Source organism: Coregonus lavaretus, assembly GCF_964263955.1.
Source record: "Coregonus lavaretus genome assembly, chromosome: 36".
Taxonomy (NCBI): domain Eukaryota; kingdom Metazoa; phylum Chordata; class Actinopteri; order Salmoniformes; family Salmonidae; genus Coregonus; species Coregonus lavaretus.
This window is the reverse complement of record NC_140023.1, coordinates 2,589,377-2,614,609: the sequence shown is the minus strand read 5'-3', so window position 1 is coordinate 2,614,609 and position 25,233 is coordinate 2,589,377. Positions and strand designations below refer to the sequence as shown.

The following is a 25,233-nucleotide window of genomic DNA, read 5'->3' as shown; positions in this document are numbered from 1 at the left end:
GGAGACTACCTGAACATGTGAAGCTTGGATATGTGAGGTATGCGGCGAGAGCATTTCTGCACAAACCATTACAGTGTGGGAATTGTAAAAGATATGGTCATGTGTCAAATGTTTGCAGACGGGAGAAGTATGGTATTGAAGAATCTGTGAATGGAAAATGTTGCAACTGCCCTGTTAGGGTGAAAGAGGTCAAGGTGTCAAGGATCAGGGTTGTACAGCAGATCTCCTATGTGGAGGCGGTGAAGCGAGTCGAAGGGGCAAGAAGCCACAGTGTTGAAGAATATATGGCGGTGGATGCATTGCAACCAGTTGCTAATGTTTAAAGTCAGTCAAGTGTTCTGGATACACTCCTTGTAAAGGTGAATTTCGTAGCATTTATAGTCACAGTGATTAATTGTACAGCACAAGTGTCTAAGAAGTTGGACATCATATCTGCAGCCGATACGTTTTTTGGGCTCCAAGACTTCGCGGCAGAAGCATGGCAAGGACTACCGTCGCTAGGAAATGTCCTTCTGAGCCTGTGTAGGGACCTGATTAGAGTTTGTAATTTTACAGAAAAGCAGGTTGATTTTGTTTAGTTAATTTCATTTTTGATAGTTTGTATGATATTTTACTTATTTTTTACACACATTATTTCCTTTTTGGGATCCTTATTATTCACCCGCAAATCCAATTGTTGCAAATGCCTTTATACCATAGAAGAAGAAAAACCTGCAGACACTAGGCCCTCCATAGAATGAGTTTGACACCCCTGGTTCAGAGCATCTGCTCGTTGAGGTAAATAAATGGCCATCAAACAGTGCCTATTACAGCACCCCTCTGCTCCCAGGTGAAGGGGCAGGACTCTCTCAATGTGGGCGTGTTCTTTTTTTCTTCTTATTTAGTGTCTAATGGTGGAACGCAAACAAGCTTTTTACTGTAGGTGCATTACCACATAACAATGTTCAAACAGAGGTTGTGTTGCATTGAGCATGTGGCTAAAGTTAACACCTAGGGTTGTATCAGATGCATGGGGAGGGAACCACACAATAAGGTAAAGACAGGAAGATCTATAGGAGGAGGGAGGTTTTTTCTTCATGAGTAAGGTATATTGATTTCCTACTATTCCCTCTGCTATTTGTGGACAAACTGGTTTCAATTTCTGAGATGTCTACACCAGTGGAGGCTGGTGGGAGGAGCTATAGGAGGATGGTCTCATTGTAATGGCTGGAATTGAATAAATGGAACGGTATCTAACACATCAAACATATGGAAACCACGTTTGATTCCATTCCATTTCAATGAGCCCATCCTCCAGCCTCCATGACCGTCCTTGAACATGTAAATAGAATCGTTGACATTCTGATACCTACAAAAGACAGAGCTGGCATCACATTAACATGAATTTTGTAGATTGACATAACGACCTGGTTTGGTAAACAATGCAGCTATGTACACGTCTGATGGTGGAGAAGTAGGCCAAACATCATCTTGTAAGATGGCGGTAGTCCAAAACTATAGAATGTGTTTTACTTGTGTATGAGGAGAATTTGTGCACATGAAGCTATGAGATAAAATAAACAAAAAGGAACGAACACAAACATCTTTATAAACCCAAAACATATCTACACTCTATGATTAATCAATGGATGATATGTTCACAGCCTGATGTAGAATGGTCTTTTTAGAGCATATCTGGCCATATGAAATACACTCCTCCTCAGGGCAAGGAGCCAGACGCAGTCTCATTTCCTCAGACATGATACCCGACCAGGAACACAGTCATCAATGGTAGCAGGAAAACATCCTTACAAGCTATAATGGGTTTCCTGAGACATTAAACACTTCTTCAGGTCCAGACGTTTTCAATTATATGACCTCTCAGGTCTAGCTGAAGGACTTTTAAGGCGCTCGCTCAATGGGTGTGTTCCAGGCAGTGAGGTTGTGTTGCTCTTGTTTTCTGACGTGTCAATTTGCATTACACAGCTGATTCAAATTATCAAAGTTTGATGATGAGTTGGTTATTTGAATCAGCTGTGTAGTGCTAGGGCAAAAACCAAAATGTGCACCGGGGGGGCCAGGACCAAGTTTGGCAAACCCTGTTCTAGATGGATCTTTGTAGACAATCTAGAATGGTCTTTCTTGTACCTGTTTTGCCGTGAGGAGAAGCAACTTCATATCCACGCCCTCACCAGCACCTTAAGCTAGAAGTAGTCAGCCTGAAACGTGCCCACTGGCTTGTGACTGAACACAGCTGAACCTCATGGATAAATTAAAGGTGTGGCTGGTTCCTCAATCAGCCACCACACTTAGCAGCTGCTGGTGTCCCTCACTCAGAGGAGAGGAGTGAGAGAGTAGGGATGCAACATTTTGGAATGTTCAGATATAAATATGCAGGTTGACGTTTATTGGGATGAGTCTTGTCCTGGAGGCAGAACTGAGCGATTTCCTCTAGATGGGCCAGCTGAAAAGTCAAAATTGGTTGTATTGCAAAATAAATAATAATGAAAACAAACAAAAAATGTGGGTCTTAATTTAAGGTTAGGGTTAGGCATTAGAGTTAACAGTGTGGATAGGGTTAGGTTAAAAATCAGATTTTATGACTGTGGCTGTGCCAGCTAATGACCACTCTGCAGAGCTGCCTCCAGAACAAGATTCATTAAGAAAAACACAAACCAGCTATAAATATGGTACGTAGAACAAACATGCATCTCCGATATGTAGAATAAGGAATCACCTGATGGAGCTGGCAACACATTTTATAAGTCAATGTAAATACATCCTTAGCTTTATTGGGGAAAAGGCAATGCGATTATCAGTGCTAGGCTAAAGAGCCTGCGTGCCTAGTTACTAGCTAGCATCCCTCCCTCATCCCATCTATCACAGTGAGGTAGCTAATGGCTAATGCTATAGGCTGTGTCAGCACCAAACACACACTCACGTCACTACTCTCTGCAGATTCCTAACAGGCCCGCCAAGCCTGAACCGGATAACACACACTCTCCCTCCCCCCACTTCTATACACCCACGCTATCCATCAATACATTACTGCAGGCAACTGTGTCCTTACAACACACTCCCACTGAGTGCTTTATCAATTAGCAGGACATAAATTCCTTGACATTATTATTCATTCTCAATTTCAAGCATTCTCATGACAGAATCTATTTTCTCTGTTCTCATTCCTTCTCTTCTATTTCAAATCAGCTCTTATGGCACAATTGGAGCAGATGTTGTGATGCACAGAGACATACTGTATTCACATGTATAGTCATCTTATACGGTATCTATGCCTTCGTGACAGGTATCATCATGTTATGGCAGTGTAGGATGAAGAAGACTAAATCAGTAATACAGAGATCATCAGCGGATTATCATAGCAAACCCACAGATATCAGATTTGAAAATCAAATCCCAAAACAATACACCCCCATTCGTCAGCCACGGGCCTGTTGTGCGCACGCACACACACACACGACAGTCCCAAAGAAGAGTCATGGTAATGATCCAGCCTGATCATCACCCTATCAGTCTGTCATCAACTGGTCTTTCTCCAATTGTCAGCTACACACTCTGTTGCTGGCATTTATTGTGTATCTATCTCTCTGTCCCTCAAACCTCCCTCGTATTATTTAGCTCTGTCTCTCTCTGTCTCTCCCTCTCTTCTCTCTCTCTCGCTCTCTCTCTCTCTCTCTCTCTCTCTCTCTCGCTCTCTCTCTCACAGTCTCTCTCTCTCTCTCTCTCTCACTCTCCTCTCTCAAACAGTCTCTCTCTCTCTCTCTCTCTCTCTCTCTCTCTCTCTCTCTCTCTCTCTCTCTCTCTCTCTCTCTCTCTCTCTCTCTCTCATTATATTACCTCCCCCGCTCTCCCTCCCCCTCTCTCTCTCTCTTTCCCCCTGTTCCTCTCTCCTCCAGGCTGGTTTGATGCTTCGACCCACAGCTAATTCACACTAATGCATCAGCAGAATCAGAACAGAGCAGGCTGCCTTCCAACTTGGCCCTTAAGCGAGAGAGCGGGAAAGAGAGAAGGAAAAAAGAAAGGTAAATCTATGTCTGACTCGTGCCTATGCCCTACAGTCGACTGCATAACCGTCTGTTGACTTCTTTAGAGGATTTAACCTCCGCTAAAGAAATAAGAAAATAAATGCAAATAGAAAATACATAATTCACATTTATAGAAAACATTGTAAATAAATCTTGTTGGTATAGCAGCAGCCACAATACTGCCGCTGAAAGGCTTGGAGTTGCGTTGTGTGTTGTATTATAGCATAAGGTGGTTAGCCCAGTGTTAACAGGCTTCCATGGATTAAAGAATTGCCTGTAACACAATGATGATGTCTCCATAGCAACAGGCTCTGTGCGCTGCGGTCTGATGGGGGTCTAGTTTCTGGACTGACTGTAACACTTTTCACAGTCTTTGCGATATGTTGCCTGAAAAAATAATTGGGCAATGTTTATATGGTCCGCTTATACAGCCAAAGTTTTACCACATTCTTGTTGGCATTCGTCTTTTATAATCCCAGTCCGTATTAGATAGAACGCCTGCCTGTGGGGAAAACAACCTGTGGTTACCTAGGTTATACCACATTGCCTCACAACAAAAACTTGACCCTTTTTCAAACTCAACTTGTTGTCTGCTTATTTTAGTCAATTACAAAACTACATTTAAGAAAAGTACATGTGGTCCCGTGTAGCTCAGTTGGTAGAGCATGGCGTTTGCAATGCCAGGGTTGTGGGTTCGTTTCCCACGGGGGGCCAGTATGAAAAATTTATGCACTCACTAACTGTAAGTCGCTCTGGATAAGAGCGTCTGCTAAATGACTGAAATGTAAAAGATAACTTTTAAACATTGCCTGCTCCAGAGCATTCTCACTACTTAGAAAAATGTAATATTGTAGGGCTTCCCTCATGCCCCTTTTCATGACGGTGCTAGCAGCCACGTAAGTGAGTGAGTGAGTGCTAGCTACCAACCGGAACATTAAGTAAGCTAGCCAAGACCAACAACAACCAAATGGACTATACAGCTACAAGTAGTGAGTGGAGCTACAAATGGACTATAGTAAACAAGTTAAATGTCTTACCTGTGATTAAATGTTTTCCACACACATACAGTGGGGAGAACAAGTATTTAATACACTGTCGATTTTGCAGGTTTTCCTACTTACAAAGCATGTAGAGGTCTGTAATTTTTTATCATAGGTACACTTCAACTGTGAGAGTAGGAATCTAAAACAAAAATCCAGAAAATCACATTGTATGATTTTTAAGTAATTAATTTGCATTTTATTGCATAACATAAGTATTTGATACATCAGAAAAGCAGAACTTAATATTTGGTACAGAAACCTTTGTTTGTAATTACAGAGATCATACGTTTCCTGTAGGTCTTGACCAGGTTTGCACACACTGCAGCAGGGATTTTGGCCCACTCCTCCATACAGACCTTCTCCAGATCCTTCAGGTTTCGGGGCTGTCGATGGGCAATACGGACTTTCAGCTCCCTCCAAAGATTTTCTATTGGGTTCAGGTCTGGAGACTGGCTAGGCCACTCCAGGACCTTGAGATGCTTCTTACGGAGCAACTCCTTAGTTGCCCTGGCTGTGTGTTTCGGGTCATTGTCATGCTGGAAGACCCAGCCACGACCCATCTTCAATGCTCTTACTGAGGGAAGGAGGTTGCTGCCAATGACTGGAACGAATTGCAAAAATCTCTGAAGCTGGAGACTCTTATCTCCCTCACTAACTTTAAGCATCAGTTGTCAGAGCACCTTACCGATCACTGCACCTGTACACAGCCCATCTGAAATTAGCCCACCCAACTACCTCATCCCTATATTGTTATTTATTTTGCTCTTTTGCACCCCAGTATCTCTATTTGCACATAATCTCTTGCACATCTAGCATTCCAGTGTTAATACTAATTGTAATTATTTTGCACTATAGCCTATTTATTGCCTTACCTCCATAACTTGCTACATTTGCACACACTGTATATATATTTTCTGTTGTATTTTTTTGACTTTATGTTTTTTTACCCCATATGTAACTCTGTGTTGTTGTTTTTATCGCACTACTATGCTTTATCTTGGCCAGGTCGCAGTTGTAAATGAGAACTTGTTCTCAACTGGCTTACCTGGTTAAATAAAGGTGAAAGAAAAAAAAAAAAAAGGTTGTTGGCCAAGATCTCGCGAAACATGGCCCCATCCATCCTCCCCTCAATACAGTGCAGTCGTCCTGTCCCCTTTGCAGAAAAGCATCCCCAAAGAATGATGTTTCCACCTCCATGCCTCACGGTAAAATGAAAGGTGACGTTTAAATTGCGGGTTTGGTGGGACTTTTAAATATATTACCAGAATCATGACTAGGTCGGTTGGAGGAAATAAAAGTACAGGCTTTGTCGCCGGCATTACCTTTCAGATATAAAGAAAAGTCTGCAAAATGTTGACGGGATGCTAAAGTTGGCGGAAAAACATCTTGGTTTGAAAGGTGTATGTGATTTGTAGCTCAATCTGCTATATTTCTGAGAACTCTCTCTCCCTCTCAGTACCCCTCTGTCCCTCCCTCGCTCTTTAAACAAACATCTTCCTTTATTCTTCTGCCTCCACCTCTACTCTGTATTTTGTCTCTCTCCTCAGTCTCCCACTCTTCACCCCTCTTCTCCCTCTGCGTCTTCCTCACATCATCTCTCACTCCTTCCTTCTCCCTTCATCTCTCTCTCTCCTTCTCTCTCCTTGTTATGTCATAAGAGCGTGCTGCTATTAACTCTCCTTATTAGGCCTGCATGTCGTAATCCAGCCTAATCCAGATTATCACCAGGCTAATCCCTGCAGATTGGGACTGGAGAACGGTGAGCTCAACTCAGTCCACTGCCTCATCATCATCATCTCTCATCCTCTGTTTACAAACTCTCTGCTACTAATGTCATCAGAGCTATCACATATTGCTTTTCCCAGGACATAGATAGGCTATATGGCGATATGACTCAGATATACACTGAGTGTACAAAACATTAGGAACACCTTCCTAATATTGAGTCTATGTCCTGAAAGGAGCAGGTATTCCTAATGTTTTGTATACCCAGTGTATTTAGAAATCATGTAGTTTATGAACACACACAGATGAGTGTGTATACACGCACATACACAGAACCCCACACACACACACACTTTGTGGCTGTGCTAGCTAGTGACCACTCTGCAGAGCTGCCTCCAGGTCAACCAATAACACCCATTTCAGACAGAAGATGTGGTATGTTACCTGTAAAAAAATATAAGGCAATGTTTGTATGACCCCCTTTCAAACAGCCACTTATTTTCCACTTATTTGCAGGTATACCCCTTTTATACATGTCAGTGGATAACTGGTCAATTGGGAGGAGTGGGGGTATTGTTAAACCATGGGGGCTGTCTGCAGTTTAAATTAGGGAGGGATTAAACAATGGAAGTGTTAATGAATTTAGCTGCAAAAAAGCAGAGAACCATTCATACAGCCCGGACACCTGTGTTTTGGTTACAGGGTCTGAAAATGCAGGAATCATAACTCGGTCTTTAGGTGGCTTTTATTTCTCCATGTATTTTAACCCCTACCCCTTTCTGATATACGAAAAAGCTGGTATAAAATGCAGGCATGGTCAATTAGTGGAATTCTGGTCTGTGTATGAAAGGGGTATAAAAGCCAACCTGCTCAGCCTGGTTGGCTTTTATCACACCGACTATGCAGATGTCTGAGAGGGACATCTCTCTCTCTCTCTCTCTCTCTCTCTCTCTCTCTCTCTCTCTCTCTCTCTCGATCAGTGAAGAGAGCTGCTAAAGTGGTGACATTAGTGTGTGTGAGAGAGAAGAAGAAGAATGGGGGGAGGGTGATAGAGAGAGAGAGAAATATCAGTTATATTAAAGATGAGAGCTCCAACAATTCCTACAGCATTGTTTGATATTTCAATTATTGATAACATTATAAAATACAATGCCACAAAATGGACTCCAGCAAGAAAAAACTGTAGTAGAAAGTAGAATCTCTCCCCACCTCTCCCTCTCCCCCTCTCTCTCCAGCCCTCTACAGGAAGTCATAATTACCCACTAATTAAGCTCAGAGAGATATAGCAGTACTAATGGACTCAGCCATTCCATTCCCACCACTTTATTTGAGCTGCAAATCAAGACACAATGGTCGTGGACACAACTTCAGGCTGTGTTCCAAATGGCACTGTATTACAGTGTACTATAATTGACCAGGGCCCATAGTGCTCTGGTCAAAAGTAGTGAACCATATAGGGAATAGGGTGCCATTTGGGATGCAACCTGGATGTCATGACTTCATTGGCCTGTCGCTCAATTAAAGACAGAGGAGAGGAGAAAGAGAGGAGAGCAGAGAAGACAGGCTAGGCTACTCAATGTTGATTGGTAGTTGGTCAACAGCAGAGCTCAGAACCTCCTCAGGGAGAAAGATACAGTCAGACGGCTGCTGCTACTGCGAGCTAACATCTCTAACATCACTTGATGTTTTTACTGAGGCCACGTGTGGACAGCATCTGACCCTAGAATACAAATGGGATTGTAAACAAACATGTACCCTGCTGTGTCTAATACACCAGTGTAGTGTGTGCTACCCTTTGCTCCCTCTTTTTATGCAACCTGGGCTGAAGCACGTCTGGGTGCACTCCCATTCTAATGGACACTGTCGTGTCTGATAAACACAGTGGTCTTCAACCCCTGGTTCCTGGCCTGGCACTGATCCCTGCGATGTTGCTGACCTGTCCCTCAGGCTAGCCTACACTGATTTAGTCAGCTTTCAAGAGCTCGGTTTTTGTTTTCTATGATAATGTTTTATCGATCAACTCACCACTTGGTGAAATAGAAGTAAATAAAATGGATAACATGATTACTCAGGTTATTTCTCAAAAGTGGTTGGGTGCTGAATCCTCGTAAGTACATATTAAATGACATGGACAGCACACCAACATATAGATGTAGGATCTTAATCTGATCACACTGTTGCAGGAGATCTTTCCTGCAATGCAGCTAATTTAAAACTTGTAGTGTATTCAAGGTTTAAAAAGGCTTCTGAAGTTTGTAATTTCCACTTTGAAATTTCAGACTTGATTGTCCTTTACGAAAAATTTATCAACCCCTACAAAAATGTCCATTGTTTATAATCCACATAATAATTCACATTTCCTGCTGCTGCAGGATTATTTTCCTGCTGTAACAAACTGGCTCAAATTAGGATCCTACATCTGTACAATCAATGTATAATATACAGTATGTTAAAAAAAACTGAGGTGGAGCTTACTTTCATTAGAGCCTCCCTGATTCTCATCCCAGGTCCTCACATAGTCATCCTGCAGAGACAGAGATATCCAGGTTAACCCACAGTAAAATAAGCACCATGATTAACTGAGTGAGTGAGTCACTGGTAACGTCCCAAATGGCACCCTATCCCTATATAGTGCACTACTTTTGACCACAGCCCTATGGACCCTGGTCAAAAGTAGTGCACTATAAAGGGAATAGGGTGCCATTTAGGCCGTAGCCACTGTTGGTCCAGATGGGTCTGCATGGGGATCTAAGAAGCAGCATCTCACACTGTAGTACTGCACCAGAATTGTCTTGGACAGAATTTGTGTCCCAAATGGCACCCTATTCCCTTTATACTTACCCCATATGGTTCTGGTCAAAAGTAGTGCACTACAGTGCCTTGCAAAAGTATTCATCCCCCTTGGCGTTTTTCCTATTTTGTTGCATTACAACCTGTAATTTAAATTGATTTTTATTTGGATTTCATGTAATGGACATACACAAAATAGTCCAAATTGGTGAAGTGAAATGAAAAAAATAACTTGTTTCAAAACATTCTAAAAAATAAATAACGGAAAAGTGGTGCGTGCATTTGTATTCACCCCCTTTGCTATGAATCCCCTAAATAAGATCTGGTGCAACCAATTACCTTCAGAAGTCACATAATTAGTTAAATAAAGTCCACCTGTGTGCAATCTAAGTGCCACATGATCTCAGTATATATACACCTGTTCTGAAAGGCCCCAGAGGTTGCAACACCACTAAGCAAGGGGCACCACCAACCAAGCGGCACCATGAAGACCAAGGAGCTCTCCAAACAGGTCAGGGACAAAGTTGTGGAGAAGTACAGATCAGGGTTGGGGTATAAAAAAATATCAGAAACATTGAACATCCCACGGAGCACCATTAAATCCATTATTAAAAAATTGAAAGAATATGGCACCACAACAAACCTGCTAAGAGAGGGCCGCCCACCAAAACTCACGGACTAGGCAAGGAGGGCATTAATCAGAGAGGCAACAAAGAGACCAAAGATAACCCTGAAGGAGCTGCAAAGCTCCACAGCGGAGAGTGGAATATCTGTCCATAGGACCACTTTAAGCCATACACTCCACAGAGCTGGGCTTTACGGAAGAGTGGCAAGAAAAAAGCCATTGATTAAAGACAAAAATAAGCAAACACGTTTGGTGTTCGCCAAAAATGCATGTTAGAGACTCCCCAAAATATGGAAGAAGGTACTCTGGTCAGATGAGACTAAAATGGAGCTTTTTGGCCATCAAGGAAAATGCTGTGTCTGGCGCAAACCCAACACCTCTCATCACCCCTGGTGGCAGCATCATGCTGTGGGGATGTTTTTCATCGGCAGGGACTGGGAAACTGGTCAGAATTGAAAGAATGATGGATGGTGCTAAATACAAGGAAATTCTTGAGGGAAACCTGTTTCAGTCTTCCAGAGATTTGAGACTGGGACGGAGGTTCACCTTCCAGCAGGACAATTGTCCTCCTGAGTGGCGCAGTGGTCTAAGGCACTGCATCGCAGTGCTAGCTGTGCCACTAGAGATCCTGGTTCGAATCCAGGCTCTGTCGTAGCCGGCCGCGACCGGGAGACCCATGGGGCGGCGCACAATTGGCCCAGCGTCGTCCAGGGTAGGGGAGGGAATGGCCAGCAGGGATGTAGCTCAGTTGGTATGGCATTTGTAACGCCAGGGTTGTGGGTTCGATTCCAGTATAAAAAATAAAAATGTATGCACTCACTAACTGTAAGTCGCTCTGGGAAACTCTTCAGAATTGAAGGAATGATGGATGGTGCTAAATACAGGGAAATTCTTGAGGGAAACCTGTTTCAGTCTTCCAGAGATTTGAGACTGGGACAGAGGTTCACCTTCCAGCAGGACAATGACCCTAAGCATACTGCTAAAGCAACACTTGAGTGGTTTAAGGGAAAACATTTAAATGTCTTGGAATGGCCTAGTCAAAGCCCAGACCTCAATCCAATTGAGAATCTGTGGTATGACTTAAAGATTGCTGTACACCAGCGGAACCGATCCAACTTGAAGGAGCTGGAGCAGTTTTGCCTTGAAGAATGGGCAAAAATCCCAGTGGCTAGATGTGCCAAGCTTATAGAGACATACCCCAAGAGACTTGCAGCTGTAATTGCTGCAAAAGGTGGCTCTACAATGTATTGATTTTGGGGGGTGAATAGTTATGCACGCTCAAGTTTGTTTCACAATAAAACATATTTTGCATCTTCAAAGTGGTAGGCATGTTGTGTAAATCAAATGATACAAACCCCACAAAAATCCATTTTAATTCCAGGTTGTAAGGCAACAAAATAGGAAAAATGCCAAGGGGGGTGAATCCAAGCCACTGTACATAGGGACTCGAGCGTCATTTGGGACACATCCAATGGCTGTGGAACATATGGCATCAGGGGGAGTGGTCTTTCAATTGTATTTGTTACTTTTTATACTTAATTAGAACATTAATCGTCCTCATTAAAATGGACAAGTTGAAAGAGAGAGGGAGAGAGAGAGAGCTACATGAAAAAGAAAGAGCGAGAGAGAGATTAGGGTGGGCGGGTAGAGAGAGGTAATGGTGATAAAGAGAGAGACAGACACAATGAAAGTGAGTTACAAGCATTCAAAAAAGACATCAAAGAAAAAGGGATGGGTAGAATATAGATGAAGAAATAAACTGACCTCTACTTCCTGGTAGAACGAGAGGCAGAGGAGAAGAAGAAAAGAGAGGGATAGTTAGAGGATAAGAATGTGTAATATCAGATATATCGAGGTGTATTCATCAACATTTATCACCATATTCAATATACAGCGTCTCTTGATTCTTGCTAAGGTCTCCACAGAGAAAATATGAATAGCAACCAGCTTTAGCTAGCAGTGAATTCACATATAATTGATTCTGCAATAACAACAAAAAACACAATATAAGATTGTTTTATGCTCATAAAACGGAATGCACAACAGAAGTAAAGAAAAGGGCATATTTCCCCAGTATCAACAGAGGTAAAGGGCATATTTCCCCAGTATCAACAGAGGTAAAGGGCATATTTCCCCAGTATCAACAGAGGTAAAGGGCATATTTCCCCAATATCAATAGAGGTAAAGGGCATATTTCCCCAGTATCAACAGAGGTAAAGGGCATATTTCCCCAATATCAATAGAGGTAAAGGGCATATTTCCCCAGTATCAACAGAGGTAAAGGGCATATTTCCCCAGTATCAATAGAGGTAAAGGGCATATTTCCCCAGTATCAACAGAGGTAAAGGGCATATTTCCCCAGTATCAATAGAGGTAAAGGGCATATTTCCCCAGTATCAATAGAGGTAAAGGGCATATTTCCCCAATATCAATAGAGGTAAAGGGCATATTTCCCCAGTATCAACAGAGGTAAAGGGCATATTTCCCCAGTATCAATAGAGGTAAAGGGCATATTTCCCCAGTATCAACAGAGGTAAAGGGCATATTTCCCCAGTATCAACAGAGGTAAAGGGCATATTTCCCCAGTATCAACAGAGGTAAAGGGCATATTTCCCCAGTATCAACAGAGGTAAAGGGCATATTTCCCCAATATCAATAGAGGTAAAGGGCATATTTCCCCAGTATCAACAGAGGTAAAGGGCATATTTCCCCAATATCAATAGAGGTAAAGGGCATATTTCCCCAGTATCAACAGAGGTAAAGGGCATATTTCCCCAGTATCAATAGAGGTAAAGGGCATATTTCCCCAGTATCAACAGAGGTAAAGGGCATATTTCCCCAGTATCAACAGAGGTAAAGGGCATATTTCCCCAGTATCAACAGAGGTAAAGGGCATATTTCCCCAGTATCAACAGAGGTAAAGGGCATATTTCCCCAGTATCAACAAAGGTAAAGGGCATATTTCCCCAGTATCAACAAAGGTAAAGGGCATATTTCCCCAGTATCAATAGAGGTAAAGGGCATATTTCCCCAATATCAATAGAGGTAAAGGGCATATTTCCCCAATATCAATAGAGGTAAAGGGCATATTTCCCCAGTATCAACAGAGGTAAAGGGCATATTTCCCCAGTATCAATAGAGGTAAAGGGCATATTTCCCCAATATCAATAGAGGTAAAGGGCATATTTCCCCAATATCAATAGAGGTAAAGGGCATATTTCCCCAGTATCAACAGAGGTAAAGGGCATATTTCCCCAGTATCAACAGAGGTAAAGGGCATATTTCCCCAGTATCAACAGAGGTAAAGGGCATATTTCCCCAATATCAATAGAGGTAAAGGGCATATTTCCCCAGTATCAACAGAGGTAAAGGGCATATTTCCCCAATATCAATAGAGGTAAAGGGCATATTTCCCCAGTATCAACAGAGGTAAAGGGCATATTTCCCCAGTATCAATAGAGGTAAAGGGCATATTTCCCCAGTATCAACAGAGGTAAAGGGCATATTTCCCCAGTATCAATAGAGGTAAAGGGCATATTTCCCCAATATCAATAGAGGTAAAGGGCATATTTCCCCAGTATCAACAGAGGTAAAGGGCATATTTCCCCAGTATCAATAGAGGTAAAGGGCATATTTCCCCAGTATCAACAGAGGTAAAGGGCATATTTCCCCAGTATCAACAGAGGTAAAGGGCATATTTCCCCAGTATCAACAGAGGTAAAGGGCATATTTCCCCAGTATCAACAGAGGTAAAGGGCATATTTCCCCAATATCAATAGAGGTAAAGGGCATATTTCCCCAGTATCAACAGAGGTAAAGGGCATATTTCCCCAATATCAATAGAGGTAAAGGGCATATTTCCCCAGTATCAACAGAGGTAAAGGGCATATTTCCCCAGTATCAATAGAGGTAAAGGGCATATTTCCCCAGTATCAACAGAGGTAAAGGGCATATTTCCCCAGTATCAACAGAGGTAAAGGGCATATTTCCCCAGTATCAACAGAGGTAAAGGGCATATTTCCCCAGTATCAACAGAGGTAAAGGGCATATTTCCCCAGTATCAACAAAGGTAAAGGGCATATTTCCCCAGTATCAACAAAGGTAAAGGGCATATTTCCCCAGTATCAATAGAGGTAAAGGGCATATTTCCCCAGTATCAACAGAGGTAAAGGGCATATTTCCCCAGTATCAATAGATAAACATACATTTACATTGTGATATCGTCCCTGTATTAGTTTGGTTGTGATATTCACTATAGCAAACCCCAAAGAAATGAAGCATACTGACATAGGCCTATCACTTGGCCTCAAAACAGTAAATATCAGCCATTTTGAGAAATATACGGTCTGCCTCCTTAGCGATGGTATACTCCGTAGGATATACATCACCATAAACATTTACTGTACTGGAAGAGGGGGTGCCAAAAAGCTCTCTGGAGGAAGCAATAAAGCGTGACACCTTCACAAAGGAGTCCTGGGGTCTCTGCTCTCTCTCTCTCCTCTCTCTGCCCTCTCTCCTCACTCTGCTCTCTCTCTTCTCTCTCTACTTCCAGGGTGGCCTGTTTTTATGGGGGTAAATATTTTATGCAAATTTCTCCCACAAGTGGTGTGTTTCCACCAAACTGTTGCGGATAAAAATCAGTGCGTGATGACGTAGCGCACACAAAATGTACTTTTTGCTGAAGTTTTCATGTACCGAATAAAAATCTGAAGTTCAATGTGTTTCCATCGCATTTTCAACTCAAAAACTGTTGCGTTAAATAGCAAATGTGCCTACTCTGGTCTTGGCATGTGCGCTCTAGCCAACAGCTTGCAGGCACAGTGCGGGTAAACTAGACTACATGATGAGATTATTATAGATAAGAGCGAGAATATTTTTAGTTGTCATACAGCAGTCAAGCATCGATCATCATGTCACCAGAATCAGACCGTCGATATTTATTGGAAAGGAGCATCAAGGCCATCACTGTGCACTTTCACCACCCTGTGAAGTTCATCATAACTTATTTAATCTGTAGCCTAATAAACTGCATGGCATCCACCACCATTTCTCGCATTAATAGATTTTACCGACACAAAAAGATCCCACCATGTCGAACAAACAAATTATCTGATCTATCTACAGAAACTTCTTGTTTCCATCACAGCTGTTGTGATTTTTTTTTTAATACAGTTTGACTTTACTCGAATAAAAACTGTGGTTGGAAACGTGGTTAGTGGCAGGGACTCACCTCTGCCATTTAGTCTCTCTCCTTCTTGTTTCCACGTCATTTCAACCCAAAAATGTGATGTGATGACGTTGAATCAACATGGAAAACAGATTGGATTTGCAAAAAGTCATCAACATAAAGGAATTTATGTTAACCTAAATCCAATGACATGGCAAAAATGTTGGTTGATTTCACGTTTAATTCACGTTAGTTGACAATTCAACTAAATGTAAATCAAAACTAGACGTTGAACTGACGTCTGTGGCCAGTGAGAAGAGTGTGTGTGTGTCAGAGTTTACAGCCCGACCATTAATCGGATGCCTCTGATGTCCCTGTTACTGATGCTGCGGCTCTTGCATTATTTAACAGTGTCTGTGTCGAGAAGTGGAAATAATTTTCTAAACTGCACCGGGTAGCAAGGTGACATTGAAGTTTAATTGCAGTTTGTGGCAACTAGGCAATGTCAAAAGGGTGAAAGAAGGTCACGACTTCCCAAATCCTTCTGTTATGCAAATGCCTGCCAATCCTCAAGGATGTATATACATTTACATGTTAGTAATTTAGCAGAGGCTCTTATCCGGAGTGACTTACAGTAGTGAGTGGATAGATTTTTGTACTTTTTCATATTGCATGCATGTAGCTAACACAAAATACCTCAAAAACCCAATCACAACAAATATCCACTCGTATCACAATCATAGGTATGTAAAGCGGGATATAGTAAGACTGTCAGTTTTAGCCCCTTTAAAGAGATGATCTGGTACTTTTAGCTGGTAGTTCTGAAAGTAGTGCTCATGAGCCAAAAGTGGTCCCCGAAAATGGCGGTACTACGTCACATACTGTATGTGCAGATATATTCACCACATCATTGTTTTCTCTCTCGCTCTGCTGTGTGCAGCTTGCTAGCGGTCACTGAAATGGCAAGGGGCTAAAGCTCATTGGCTAGAATGGGCCCCGTGTAGCTCAGATGGTAGAGCATGGTGCTTGCAACACCAGGGTTGTGGGTTTGATTCCCACGGGGGGCCAGTATGAAAAAAAAAAAAAAGGAAAAAAATGTATGCACTCACTAACTGTAAGTCGTTCTGGATAAGAGCGTCTGCTAAATGACTAAAATGTAAATGTAGAACTCTAATTGTTAGGGGGCTGGCCCATGTAGGGGAAAATGGCACCACACAGCTTTCAAACTAGGGATTTTGTGGCTAATTGAGGTAAGACAGTAATTCTGCTCATAGATTATGCATGTATGAACTACACATTGACACATCCAGCCCAAAGCGGGAGGTTTAAAAAATACTTACCAGTCGCCAAAGTTCCGTAGCATGTCTTTAGGTAATGCATCTGCTTAACTTGGGCTGTCTCAGTATCTGACCCTGACTGACAGGATAATCCCTCATATCACTGGGACGAGACTCAGTCTGTGTGTGTGGATGTGTTCATGTGCACATGCTTGTCTGTGAATGATGGGTATTTCTAAGTAGATGTCAGCTGTCACATGCTGTATCCTGTTCAGTTGTCCCAAAGAAAGCACTGGGGGTGGGGTGGATCACAATAGCAAAACAGAAGGTGGTGGGACATGCACCTCAGATGATAATCTATGCATGCATGACTATCCATACACAATATCCAAAAGGTCTTCCATGTCTAGATGAGGAAGGAGCAAATATCAGTATCGTATCAGAGGAGAGGAATTAAAACAGGAGCAATCAGCAACACTAATCTCATAGGGGAAGGCCATATCAACACCTTCACTCCAGACATAAATTTACACTGCAGTATCAGTATGCATATCTGTTCCCTGCAGGAATTGAACCCACAACCATGGGGTTGCCAGCATCACACTATTAATACCTGAGTCTACAACAGTTCATCAGTCCCCTGTAGCTCAGTTGGTAGAGCATGGCGCTTGCAACGCCAGGGTTGTGGGTTCGTTTCCCACAGAGGGCCAGTATGAAAATGTATGCACTTACTAACTGTAAGTCGCTCTGGATAAGAGTGTCTGCTAAATGATTAAAATGTAAAAATGGAGGTAAAAATGGGGGGGGGGTTCTTTACAGAAGCTATTGCCCTCTGAGATGACAGAGAGAGGAAGATAAAGTGAGTCCTTCTCTGCTTCCAAGTAAATTCAGTTCTGCCCTGTTGCGTCACACTACCTGCTGGGCAGCTCTCATTTCTCCTGGCATCCAACCGCTGATTTTAGACCGTGTAAGACTCTGCAGTCTGCATTGTCCTCATTTCCAGTGTTCTCTCCGTCTCAGTCTCCGTTTCATTCTCTAAATGTTTGGCTCTCAGTTTCTCTCCTTCTACGTCTTCTTCTCTCTCCCTCTGTTTCATATCTCCCTCTCTTTTTCTATCCACTGCCTCACATCTTCTCTCTTTTATGTGTTATGTGTTATGGCAACAGTGTGTTGTGTTATGGCGCAGTGTGTTGTGTTATGGCAACAGTGTATTGTGTTATGGCGCAGTGTTTTGTTATGGCGACAGTGTGTTGTGTTATGGCAGCAGTGTGGTGTGTTATGGCGCAGTGTGTTGTGTTATGGCGCAGTGTGGTGTGTTATGGCAACAGTGTGTTGTGTTATGGCAGCAGTGTGGTGTGTTATGGCAGCAGTGTGTTGTGTTATGGCAGCAGTGTGTTGTGTTATGGCGCAGTGTGGTGTGTTATGGCAGCAGTGTGGTGTGTTATGGCGCAGTGTGGTGTGTTATGGCAGCAGTGTGGTGTGTTATGGCAGCAGTGTGTTGTGTTATGGCAGCAGTGTGGTGTGTTATGGCGCAGTGTGGTGTGTTATGGCAGCAGTGTGGTGTGTTATGGCAGCATTGTGTTGTGTTATGGCAGCAGTGTGTTGTGTTATGGCAACAGTGCATTGTGTTATGGCGCAGTGTTTTGTGTTATGTCAGCAGTGTGGTGTGTTATGGCAGCATTGTGTTGTGTTATGGCAGCAGTGTGTTGTGTTATGGTGCAGTGTGTTGTGTTATGGCAGTAGTGTGTTGTGTTACGGTGCAGTGTGGTGTGTTATGGCAGTAGTGTGTAGTGTTATGGTGCAGTGTGTTGTGTTATGGCAGTAGTGTGTTGTGTTACGGCGCAGTGTGTTGTGTTATGGCAGTAGTGTGTTGTGTTATGGTGCAGTGTGTTGTGTTGTGTTATGGTGCAGTGTGGTGTGTTATGGCAACAGTGGGTTGTGTTATGGCAACAGTGTGTTGTGTTATGGCAGCAGTGTGTTGTGTTATGGCAGTAGTGTGTTGTGTTATGGCAACAGTGTATTGTGTTATGGCAGTAGTGTGTTGTGTTATGGCAGCAGTGTGGTGTGTTATGGCAGCATTGTGTTGTGTTATGGTAGCAGTGTGTTGTGTTATGGCAGCAGTGTGTTGTGTTATGGCAGCAGTGTGTTGTGTTATGGCAGTAGTGTGTTGTGTTACGGTGCAGTGTGGTGTGTTATGGCAGTAGTGTGTAGTGTTATGGCAGCAGTGTGTTGTGTTATGGTGCAGTGTGGTGTGTTATTGCAGCAGTGTGTTGTGTTATGGCAGTAGTGTGTAGTGTTATGGTGCAGTGTGTTGTGTTATGGCAGTAGTGTGTTGTGTTACGGTGCAGTGTGGTGTGTTATGGCAGTAGTGTGTAGTGTTATGGTGCAGTGTGTTGTGTTATGGCAGTAGTGTGTTGTGTTACGGCGCAGTGTGTTGTGTTATGGCAGTAGTGTGTTGTGTTATGGTGCAGTGTGTTGTGTTGTGTTATGGTGCAGTGTGGTGTGTTATGGCAACAGTGGGTTGTGTTATGGCAACAGTGTGTTGTGTTATGGCAGCAGTGTGTTGTGTTATGGCAGTAGTGTGTTGTGTTATGGCAACAGTGTATTGTGTTATGGCAGTAGTGTGTTGTGTTATGGCAGCAGTGTGGTGTGTTATGGCAGCAGTGTGTTGTGTTATGGCAGCAGTGTGTTGTGTTATGGTGCAGTGTGGTGTGTTATGGCAGCAGTGTGGTGTGATATGGCAGCAGTGTGGTGTGTTATGGCAGCAGTGTGTTTGTGATACAGGAGCTGTGAGGCACGGGTTAGATCACTAGAGCCTGCTAATTGGTCGATATGTATGGATGTGTGTATGTATGCACACAGGGGTATTCCTCACTTCCAACCAGGGGTTTCAAGATTAGAAGTGTGGAGGGAATGGAGGCAGATCACACGCTGCAGTGGCAGCAGCCCACTCCTCTTCTCTGGCTGTAGGGAGTTGTATGGAGGTTCAGGGAGAGGGTCGGGTCTCGTGTGGGGGATCCAGCTCAGGGTAGGGAGGTAGAGAGTAGAGACTACAAAGTGGTATTTGAGAGCTGTCAGATCCTGGGAGGGCTTAGAGGGCTGCGAGGGTAGGGAGGAAGAGAGTAGAGACTAGGAAGTGGTATATGAGAGCTGTCAGAGTGGTGAGGAGGTGAGAGAGATGTTTAGTACCTCTGAGGGGGTATGACTCAAAGAGACGGAGGGAAAGTGGGAGGAGAGATTAAGAAAGAGAGAAAGAGTGAGTTAGTGAGAGAGGGGGGAGGAGAGAGAAAGAGAGTGCGAGAGAGTGTGTGAGAGAGAAAGGGGGCAGAGAGAGACGGAGAGAAAGAGGGAGGAGAGAGAGAGCGGTAGAGCAAGTGAGAGAAGGAGAGGACTGAGCAGAACACACCCAAGAACAGAGGGAGGTGTAAACTTATGTTTCCCATGCCAATAAAGCCCCTTAAATTGAAATTGAATTGAAATTGAACTGATAGAAAGAGAGAGAGAGCATGAGAGAGAGCAATAGATTGTCAGATCAAACAGATCAAACAGAACAGAGTGATAGGGAATGTAAACATGTTGACATCACAGGAAGTCCCCTAAAGGTGACCACTCTCCAATTTCTGTCCTTGTGTGTGTGTGTGTGTGTGTGTGTGTGTGTGTGTGTGTGTGTGTGTGTGTGTGTGTGTGTGTGTGTGTGTGTGTATTTCAGTTCCCAATGCTGTTGCTGAGACAATATTATTTTGTCTTCATAAAAGAGGTAACATGCTTATTTAAATCTCACGTTAATTGACTACCAGCACAATGTTCTCGCATGAAGTCAAGGGAGTGGGCAATATTATGATTAGGAAGCTTGACACTGAGCACAATCTTCTATAGCCTTTTCCCAGTAGAAAAGCAACATTGGAACTCTATTCAACTGATCCACATTAGCCTACTTGGTGACTCATGAGATGATAGACATTGTTTCAATATTGGTTCAATACAGGCCCAATCCATTGCTCTGAACAGTATTGGAATTTACAGGATGAGGGGGGAAAAGAGAAGAAAGAGACTGAAATGTTAAAATACTCCAAGTGTTTCCATTTCCCCCATGCTGTGTTATTAATCTAGTGCCCTATAAAATCTGTTCAATATTTTTGCCTGATTCTGTAAATTTCCCCCCCAAATTCAGTTTTCTCCATTTTGTTTTTCCAGGTTTCCGTTATTCAAATTTTTTTCAGGTTTTCGCTCTCAAAAACCACACTTTTTTAACCCATAAGAGTCTAAGCCCTGTCTAAGCCGGGGGAGGGGGGTCTACTAAGCTATATGGAATTATTTTAGGAAGGGTCATACCATGGATCATTTGATTTTGAATTGCAAGACCCCTTGAAATATCCTAATTTTTTATTTGTATTTGCAGAATTTTTGGGGGGGCCTTACTGCTATTAGCCCATTCAATAACAGATTCACTACATGGAACAACAGATAGTCCCCCAAAACAAATCTGAAGGAAGTTTGTTCTGACGTGTCTGTCCTATATCTGAGAGATATAAGGAAGCCAGGAAACATGTGTATATATATATATTTTTACATGTATTTAACCCCTTATTTTTGTCACTAAACAGTCTCCATATATACACTACCGGTCAAAAGTTTTAGAACACCTACTCATTCAAGGGTTTTTCTTTATTTTTACTATTTTCTACATTGTAGAATAATAGTGAAGACATGAAAACTATGAAATAACACATATGGAATCATGTAGTAACCAAAAAAGTGTTAAACAAATCAAAATATATTTTATATTTGAGATTCTTCAAATAGCCACCCTTTGCCTTGATAACAGCTTTGCACACTATTTCTTTGCACAGGACGAACTCAATATACTTTAGAATGACTAAAACCTAATCTTGACTGTCCAGCTCACTAATAATCACTGTGCACAGTCAATGGACCCACATTCATACAGTTTCTTGACAGTCCAGCTCGCTAATAATCACTAGACAGTCAGGGAGCATCGAAAATTCCAAAAACAATGAATAGAGGACTATTTTTTGCTAATTTTGATGGCAAGGAAATATTACACATTTTCAGTGCGGACCTCCGTACCTCATTGAAGACCAAATGCGGCCCCCAGGGCCAAATTAGTTTGACACCCCTGGCCTACAGCTTCTCTCTGACAGTCCAAACAAGGGCAATATCCAGGACTGGTACAGTAGGCTACAGTAATAATTCCCGGGCATTACCCTAACAGTAATCTCCTGAATAGGATAATCTTTAATGGAGTATTTGGCTGCACTGTCACCAATGCTATTATGTATAATTATGATCCATATGCTGTTCTGGAGTTACGATGGTAGAGGCTAAGGCAGGTACACCCTCACTGTCCGCTGTCTAGCACACACCACTGGGCTACAGCCATATTAAAGGAGCACTCCATGGACCAAAATTCTGGAGAAATTGGTATTCAAATAGATAAATGATTTTTTAAGTGCCAACTGTATTTTTTAACAATCCAATCTGGTTATCGTGCCCACCACAGCACAGAGACAGCCTCAAAGTGGTAAATGATCTTAGAGCCAAAACAGATGCCAAACAGCTCTCTGTCCTTTTTTTAAGTGCTGCATTCGACACTGTTGACCATGATGTCTTTCTGGACAGACTGGAGAGGTGGGTCGGCCTCTCTTGTCCAGTTCTAAATTTAACCGGTCGAGAGTTTTTTTGTCACCTTTGGTGAACATAACTCAGAGAAATGTGGCGGTCGACAAGGTTCGATTTTGGGTCCGGTACCTTTCAGTTTATGTATGTTACCTCTCGGCAGCATTATCAGAAAGCACAGCATTGATTTACACTGCTACGCAGACGATACACAACTTTACATTTCTGTGTCACCAGAGGGTTTTAGCTCCACGGATAAATTATTAGACTATATTAGTGATTGAAATATTTGGATGGCTCACAAGTTCCTCCAGCTAAATCAAGACAAGACCGAGGTACTTATTGTTGGAGCCAAAGCACAGAGAGATAATCTAGCCGCACATTTTAATTAATGTGCAATAAAGATAAAACACCAGGTAAAAAACCAAGGTGTTATTTTTTATTCTGAACTAAATTTTGAATCACACATTAGTAATGTGACCAAAATAGCTTTTTACCACCTGAGGAACACTGCCAAAGTGCGGCCATTTCTTTCTCAGGCTGATACAGAGAGACTCATCCTTTTATTACAAGCAGGCTTGACTACTGTAATGCTCTCCTGTCTGGTCTACCCAAGAAAGTCATTGGTCAACTGTAAAACATATAGAATGCTGCAGCACGGGTACTGACCAAGACCAGACAGCGAGCACACATTACACCGGTTTTAAGGTCTCTGCACTGGCTGCCTGTGAGTTTTATAATTAATTTTAAGATTCTTCTATTGGTTTTTAAATCAATCCACCATTATGCACCCCAATACAAGTCAGACATACTTTTAAGTTGTGTACCCAGTAGGTCCCTCAGGTCCTCTGGCACTGGCCTTTTAACTATCCCAAAGCCTAGGACCAAGAGGCATGAAGAGGCAGCCTTTAGTTATTATGCCCCCAGCCTCTGGAATAGCCTGGCAGAGAACCTGAGGGGGGCTGAAACTGTGGACATATTTAAAATATATCTTAAAACACATAGCTTTGCTTTTCCTCAGGGTGTTTTTTAGTCGTTCAGTTTGTGCCATTCTTTAGTTTTTGATCTTATGTTTTTGTGTAGTAAATATTTCAGCTTTTATTTTCATTGTTTTTATTTGTTTCTTCCTGTAAAGCACATTGCGTTGCATTCCATGTCTGAAATGTGCTGTATAAATAAAGCTTGATTTAATTTGATTTGATATTTGAATATTTCAGAAATGCATCCTTCCTTCCTGTCCTCCTTGAAGTAATCACAGATCTGATTTGGTTGGACTGGTGTAAGTAATAGGATGCTAACCTTGCTTTCACCTATCAATCACTTGTAGATCTGTGCTTAGCTCAAGCAAGGATGCATTTCTAAAGTATTTGAACAAGGTGCTGTGTAGTAGGCTCAGTAACATGACGACATGATGGGTATAATTAAGGGGAAGTTTACTTCGCAAGCTTAGCATACATCATCAGCACATGCATACTCTTCTTCTACATATCACTACATCATCTCACTAGGTATTTCATTCTTTATGTAATAGGTATGTTATAATGCATGTATGCCTCTAGTGGGGAACTGGGTAGTGCAGCAGAACACAACACAACACAAGGCCCATGGGTTCTGTTTTCACTCTACAGTGTGGCCCTAACACTTTCTGATTTGGAGGACTGAAGGGGCGGGTGTTTGTAGTGCCAAAATCAAAGAAGAAGAAGAACAGGTGCCATGATTGGCGTTTATCAAACAACCTTTGTTTTTGTGTGTGTTTTGTTTAGTCCGAGAGTGTGTATGGTTGCAACCCAAATGGCATCCTATCCTCTACTAGGGCTCTAGTCAAAAGTAGTGCACTAGATTGGGAATAGGGTGCCATTTGGGAGCACGCTATATGTGTCATGCAACCACTCTGACAAAAATACCATTGTCTCAGAGCCCAGGTGAAAGCAAGGTACAATGCGGCAGGTTACATTGCTTTGGCTACCACGTCAACTGCTTGCATTGCTTTATAGCTTTAAGGATTCACGAGCATCTGCGAAACTGCATCCAACTGATTTGATGATCAAGCTTGCAAACACAGACACACACTGAACACAACACCATCATTACCACATTCTGGCCCAAATCACTGAAACTTCATAATAAGCTTTGCTTCGACAAGCCAAACCCCCCCCCACACACACCTACCCAGCCATCCTGCATTTTTAATCACCCTGGCTTCGACTGGGGGACTGAGAGGAGGTGTGTGTGTGTGTGTGTGAAGGGACTGAGGCAAGGTTTGTGTTCATTAAAAATGAAGTGGAGTAGAGGAAGAACAGGTGCAGGCAGGGACCTGGTGGCACAGCCCTGGACCGCTACTGTGGTCTAATGAGCTACCAGGGACCTGGTGACACAGCCATGGACCGCTACTGTGGTCTAATGAGCTACCAGGGACCTGGTGACACAGCCCTGGACCGCTACTGTGGTCTAATGAGCTACCAGGGACCTGGTGGCACAGCCATGGACCGCTACTGTGGTCTGATGAGCTACCAGGGACCTGGTGACACAGCCCTGGACCGCTACTGTGGTCTAATGAGCTACCAGGGACCTGGTGGCACAGCCCTGGACCGCTACTGTGGTCTAATGAGCTACCAGGGACCTGGTGGCACAGCCATGGACCGCTACTGTGGTCTAATGAGCTACCAGGGACCTGGTGGCACAGCCCTGGACCGCTACTGTGGTCTAATGAGCTACCAGGGACCTGGTGGCACAGCCATGGACCGCTACTGTGGTCTAATGAGCTACCAGGGACCTGGTGGCACAGGCCTGGACCGCTACTGTGGTCTAATGAGCTACCAGGGACCTGGTGGCACAGCCCTGGACCGCTACTGTGGTCTAATGAGCTACCAGGGACCTGGTGGCACAGCCCTGGACCGCTACTGTGGTCTGATGAGCTACCAGGGACCTGGTGGCACAGCCCTGGACC

General features: G+C 43.0%; 1 protein-coding gene across 1 annotated transcript in view; it reads right to left on the bottom strand.

Annotated features, from left to right (window-relative positions):
• Positions 1–24,470, bottom strand: part of LOC311110505 (testican-2-like) — a gene marked incomplete at its 5' end in the record, with an annotated part of 30,902 nt that extends 6,432 nt beyond the window's left edge. The window contains 3 exons of the mRNA XM_084153025.1: positions 9,266–9,314; positions 19,578–19,748; positions 24,456–24,470. Of these exons, the coding sequence (XP_084009151.1) occupies positions 9,266–9,314; positions 19,578–19,748; positions 24,456–24,470 (235 nt within the window). The remainder of the gene's footprint in view (positions 1–9,265; positions 9,315–19,577; positions 19,749–24,455) is intronic.
• Between the last annotated feature and the right edge of the window lie 763 nt (positions 24,471–25,233).